We start from the raw sequence: 6,253 nt of genomic DNA on the forward strand, positions 1-6,253 counted from the left end.
TCTGTCAGGGCGGAATCCGACGCCTCTCCGATATCTTATCACAACATGTATGAGATGTAAGTATATAGCGCCTTGTTAAGTGATTATAAAGGACAGTGTTGAGTTTGTGGCCAACCGTTATGTTATCGGGCATTTTTATCGTAAAATACACGGAAGCTTTTTGGCTAGTGGATAAATATTTTTTTTGGTCAAAATTGGTATACTGTGTAACTTTAGGTTTACAATTATAGTAAGATTTTCACAGTATAAGTAAGAGGTTTCAATTCCAATTAAACCATTGGTAAACTAACTTAATGGTGCAAATTTCAATCCTAAAGTATTATATGTATTTTGATCCAGTATTCAACCCCAAAATGGAAGAAATTGAAATACTACCAAACTTATCAAATCATTAAAGGAATCCAGTGCACGAAACGTTTGCCGGTTCAATTAAACTAGCCTGTAGCTCACACTTGCCCGTTTTGCACCACTGCAGAGCGCGAGACATCATAAAACCATCGGCAAACTTTTACCGCACGAGTTATAGCGGCCATTAACCAAACATTACGTACAGAAATAAAAAGCAAAACATTCAGAAAATAAACGATGTTGTTTATTAATTTACCATCGTTTACGAGAGAAGACTGTTTTTATAAGTGCTGACCACGGAGATGAAGTGTGTCCACCCTGCAAAAAAGCCATTAAAACATTTTATGATGCCATTAAAATTATAACCCAATAAAGGGGATTACATTTTTAATTAAAATACTCTTTGATCAGCCATTTTTAGATTGAGATCAAAAGGGGTTGTATTAAGACCGATGGAAATTATATTTAAGTCTTGCATTTTAATAGTAAAATGTATTTTAAAAGGTAAGATTTCGTAGAATCGAGTATTACTCAGATGGTTTCAAAATTTGGATATCTGCAGCTGAATATAAGAATTATTATTACTGCTTTGGCGCGACCCGTAAGTCTCGTACAATTTGAAAACTTTCCACGTTAAAAAAACTTGGTAAATTAACATAAAAACGCTCTGAATTTTGTTAGAAAGAAACAACTCAAGGTTCTTTTAGAATAAACAATGACTATTATTATGTTCCTGTTTTATTAACAGACTTCCTTGAGAATAAAGTAATACTTTGCTTATAAATCAGACGTTTTTGTAATGAAGTTCACAAAAAATATGAATCTTGGTAGAAAATTGAGTTCGGTAATGGGAAAATTAAATATTTCGTGTAATACAATGTATGGATCGAGCCGAAAATTTGTCTTTCTTGAACGTATATTTTCTTTTGCATACAACATGCGTAGTTTTAGAGATATATATATACGAAATAGAAACAATACATCTAAGATACAAATTCAAAAATAACACAAACCAATGTGTTCTATCTATAATATATAATTTCTCATTATCATAGAACGCATGTGGTTCACTTACAATTCAAATTCAATTTTAAAAAAGGCACATATAGTATATCTTATTGTATGAGATACGTCCTTTTCAAAATAGCATATGAAACTACTTCTCACATTCTTAACTACTAAAATTCATCTACCAATAGATCAAAGTCAATTTAAAACGCCTTACCGAGCCCAACAATCAGTACTATGACCATCCACATCAACGCTATCGTGACGGGGTACCTTCCCTCTACGATGAGAGCCAGCGGTATTGCTATAGACAACACTAGCTGTATACACAGGTATACTAGACTAAGGTATATGTAGTACGACATTAGGTCTGGATTCTCCTGTAATAAAGAAGAGATATAAGGAATGAATATAAGTCAAATGCAAAGTCAGATTACGAAAGAAGGTTACGGTGTTCTTTAGGATATACTACGCAATACTAATCATATTTTGGCCAAATGCGGGTTGGGGACTTTGCATGCCCTAAATGAACGCATATTTTTGGCCTAGCTGGCCAAATGCGGGTTGGGGACTTAGCATGCCCTCAATAAACGCAAATTTTAGGCAGGCAAGGTTTTATCGTATAAATGATTAAACAGGATTAATATAATGTGTTTCTTATTGATAGTCAACAGTTTAATAAGCAGTGGTATTCTTTTTACCGCTAAAATACAACAACACACTCGTATTCTAAAACAAAGTGACACACTGTGTCTGTCTGTCCGTTCGCCATCAACTCAAAAGCTACTAAACCAATTCTCATGCGGTTCTCACCAATATATAGTATGACTTTTAAGGGTTTCAATGTGTTATTTCTTTAGAATCACCTAATGTAATAAAAATAAAATAAAATCAATATACTCACATCCAAAGCCGCCAGTAACAACAGTACAGACGTGACCACAAACAAGACTGTAACTATTATAAATATAGATAATAACACTATGAGCAGTATCGTCGACGGTGATAAGTACTTTCTGTCTTTCGTTAATAATATATTCGCACATGTGAACGCACATAACTGAAACAAAAAAGATACATTTAGTTAGTAAAAAAAAAAATAAACTAAGCAGAGCTTGTACTATCGAAACAAAATAACTGATAAACATACTTATATTCTCTAATTACATATTTATACACCTAAATTTACAACCAGGCTCAGAACAATCATCATCACACAAATATTTGTCCTGGGTGGATCCCGCCCACGACGCGCTTCGGTTATTGGAAATGCGAAAATCAGACCGTCTGTCTGAGTCTTCACGGCTAAACTGTTTAACAAATTTTGATTAAATATGAATAGATATACTGAAAACTAACTAAATCATACTTAATTTTCCTATATCCATGCAAAAAAAGTCGAGGACATAAATATATCTCAACTATTCTCAACTAACCCAATAAAAAACTGACTGTAGAAAATAAAACGAACTTTGCAGAAAACCACAGTAAAAATTGAGGTCAAAATAACAAGGCAACATTTCAAACATCTACAGTTTCACTTATTCTTATAATAATAAAGAAAAACTTCGTGTATGTATAAAAAGAGAGCAAAGAAAACAATGCAACGTGTTCAATAGAAATCCTTTGAACCACTCGAAACCGAAATATGTTTGAAGAAAGTTAAAAACAATTTGTCGGTATGAGAGAAGTCAGGAACGTGTGTTCATTGTTTTTGAACTTCGAGAACTAAAAGTTGTGTGTTTTAAAAATCTACAGACTTAAATATCAGTGCAGTTTTATAGTTTGCTCATGTCATAACTTTTAGTAGTGACAAGCGTGGATGCTTGTGAAGAATATAATTTGAGCGTTGCGTAAATTACTGTAAAGTTTAGAAAGACAAAAAGGGGTTATATAATTTATTTCTTTTACATTCTCATATAGGTCACAACTGATATGTTATTTAGGTAGTAAGTTATTTTGTTGAAATAATGTTACATACATCTCGTGTCTTATCTTTATACGACTTAAGCACTGAACAAAACTGAGAACCTTGGTCGATGAGAGAACTTTTTCAGTACTAACAACTATGTGACCGAAACTTCAAGAAAATGTTAGTAAAATCATAAGGGTCACGCAAAAAAAAATGTTTTAGCTATAGCGGTTAGTAGAATCATAAGTCACGCAAAAAAAATTGTTTAAGCTATAATTAACACTCCAAATTAACTAAACATATCCTAAAACAAACATCTTATCCCTATAATTCAGAGCGAAAACTTTTCCCTACACCAAATTGTAAAAAAATATAATATCTAAAATAATCTACGGATACAATAGAAATTCTAATCAACATTATTAACAACAGAATCATGAACTAAATCCTAAACAAGCCAGTCGAACAAACACGATCATAAAATCAGTATCAGGTCACCTATAATTTATTTACTCTGGAGCGAGTATAAACTAGTCAGGCTACAATCCAATTAATATTTTACGCGCACTGCATATCAGATCGGCGATCTATCCATGTGGATAAGCATTTAGTCTAAATTGTAAGCGAAAAGCGGTGATTAGGTAATAATTAGAATTAGAGCTATTAAACTTTGGATTTAAATAATTCAATACATGTGCTAATTATGTATTGACTTTGTATACTAAAGGTTAAAGTTTTTCGTAAAATATTTACGTAAAAAATATGAATTATAAGAGTTTTGACTAACCCCTGGTTTCTGAGGTACATTCAGCGGTAGTTTGTTGATTCAATACCGTTTAAACTCACATAAAAGAAAAAACAGTTTGAATAGATATACTACCGCTAAATTTGTCTCAGAAACCGGACATTAGTCAAACAAAGTACTTAATATACTGATTATTAATTGAGAAGAGCTATAGTTTAAACAGTATGGAAAAGCTACAACTACATGTGACTACGAAAAAAAATGCGTGCCTTGGTCAAACCTACATACTTCGTTTTGGTCAGTGATGTCCCTCAAAGATATCAATGCCCAGTTGTAAAGCTATCTACTGTATACTCTAGTTTAGCTAGGTAACAACGTTATCGTTTTCTTTCTCAGCAGTTATAGTCAAAATAAGATAATAATAATAGCTCAATAAATAAAGCAACAAATAGCAAACAACCAAAAGTTTTATAGCCCTAAAGTTGACAGGAGATTGCAAAACGCTCCCCGTTGTGCCTTAACTTTATACTATTTAGTTACGCCGTCATCCTAGATTTTCAGCCCTAAGGACGCACTAAACCGACGCTTTTGTTCGATGCTAACGACATAGTGCTCTAGATAAAACAGAATTATCAAACTAGGATAGATGTCTTACAATTCCCAAAATAGCTATAAGCTTCTTCCCGCAGTGGATATTCACACAAAAGCAACACGATCTCGCCTCCGGGATCTTAGCAATCAGTAATATACTCTCTTCTTCCATATTTTTATATAAAAATGTGTAAAAATATAAAAAAATGTAAAGAAAAAAGTGTAAAGTCAAAAAATAAAAGAGTAAAAATGACAAGTCATAAAAGTGTCACATGATACGTGGTTGAAAAAATAATAATAAAGAAGGATATTGTAATTAGAGGTTTTATATAAACATTTTTATTAACTTTACAGCCGTTAAAAATGTAGAGAGAGATGTATCAAAATACAATAACATTCCTTTGTTTTATAATAATTTTGATTCCGTTTAAAAATATGGATGAGCCATTTTTGTCTACAGGTTCACTTACAATACCTATAGTACTTTGCTCAACGCAAGTATCCAACCCAGGACCTCTTGATCGACAGTCACACAAATTGTCGCTTTAAGAAGAATCACAGTTTTATATTCAAAGTTTATTTTGCAAAAGAAACGTTACGTAACTAGGCACGTGTTCAAGGTCAGTCACCCCAATATTATGAAAAAAGCTGCCGGTTATTAAAATACGGACTTCATAATTTTTTTCGCTGAACATGTCATTTTTGTTTGAAGTTAATTATTCAGAACAAACATTGTTTTGACTACGAATGGACTTTACGAACTTAAAAAAAAATATTTTTTGTATACTAATATAAATAAATTAAATATTCTACAAATACATTATTCGCGAAAAACATGAAAATAGATTCTTTGAAAAAAAAAATAAGTAAAGTCAAAAAAATCGGGCCTAATTAACCTGTTTTTCTAAATGTATACTGTGGAAACATCTTTTGGAATAGAGCAATTATTGTTATAATATACTACTTTGTATTGTATACAGGATCGTCAGGCGTAGGTACAACGAATAAATGTCAATTAAATGTGAGCAGCTATTGTATTGCTGATTTTCTGGTATATTATGTCAAGCGAACTACTAGTATTACGGAATAAACGTATGATTATTTGGAAGCTTCATACTCTTGTACAGTGACAGTACTTGGGCAACGTGATCGCTACCTATTGCGTTACCACGATATTATATTGAATGACATTATGTTCCGAAATAAAATAAATATCTAGAAAATGGCTTACAAAATCCATCTTTTTGGTCCACGCGTGTTGTGTTTGGTAGTAAACACGATAGTTGATCAGGTCTTAGGCAAAATGCTTTTAGTGTCTTGTCATGATCTGATGGAATAGTCATAATATAAGCCCTGAGTTTAGTGACATGTGTCATATAGCAATATCCTTGCCTTTTTACATGGGACTAGCGTTATAAACAGCGAAACGTATTTGTCTTTCGTACTCTCATGTTTAGATATTCGGGTATAACAGGTATTTTATAAGATCACGCTTGTTACTTCTGATATAACATGATCTTATAAAAAAATAGCTTCAGAAACAATTTAAAGTAAACTAAGTTTCATCTCATTCGTGTTTCTCACAAGAGTAGGGCTCAGATTGTTTGTCGGGAGGGGCGGTAAATCAAATGAGGGAAGCTCGGGAAGCA

General features: G+C 32.5%; 1 protein-coding gene across 1 annotated transcript; it reads right to left on the minus strand.

The window, feature by feature from the left end:
- Positions 1–570: 570 nt before the first annotated feature.
- LOC142976400 (uncharacterized) lies at positions 571–4,831 on the minus strand. Its single transcript, XM_076119733.1, has 4 exons — positions 4,669–4,831; positions 2,261–2,416; positions 1,574–1,736; positions 571–666 (listed from the first exon to the last, which is right to left on the minus strand). The coding sequence occupies exons 1-4, from the start codon at positions 4,774–4,776 to the stop codon at positions 611–613; spliced, it is 483 nt and encodes a 160-aa protein (XP_075975848.1). The 5' UTR covers positions 4,777–4,831; the 3' UTR covers positions 571–610.
- Between the last annotated feature and the right edge of the window lie 1,422 nt (positions 4,832–6,253).

Source organism: Anticarsia gemmatalis, chromosome 11 (assembly GCF_050436995.1).
Source record: "Anticarsia gemmatalis isolate Benzon Research Colony breed Stoneville strain chromosome 11, ilAntGemm2 primary, whole genome shotgun sequence".
Taxonomy (NCBI): domain Eukaryota; kingdom Metazoa; phylum Arthropoda; class Insecta; order Lepidoptera; family Erebidae; genus Anticarsia; species Anticarsia gemmatalis.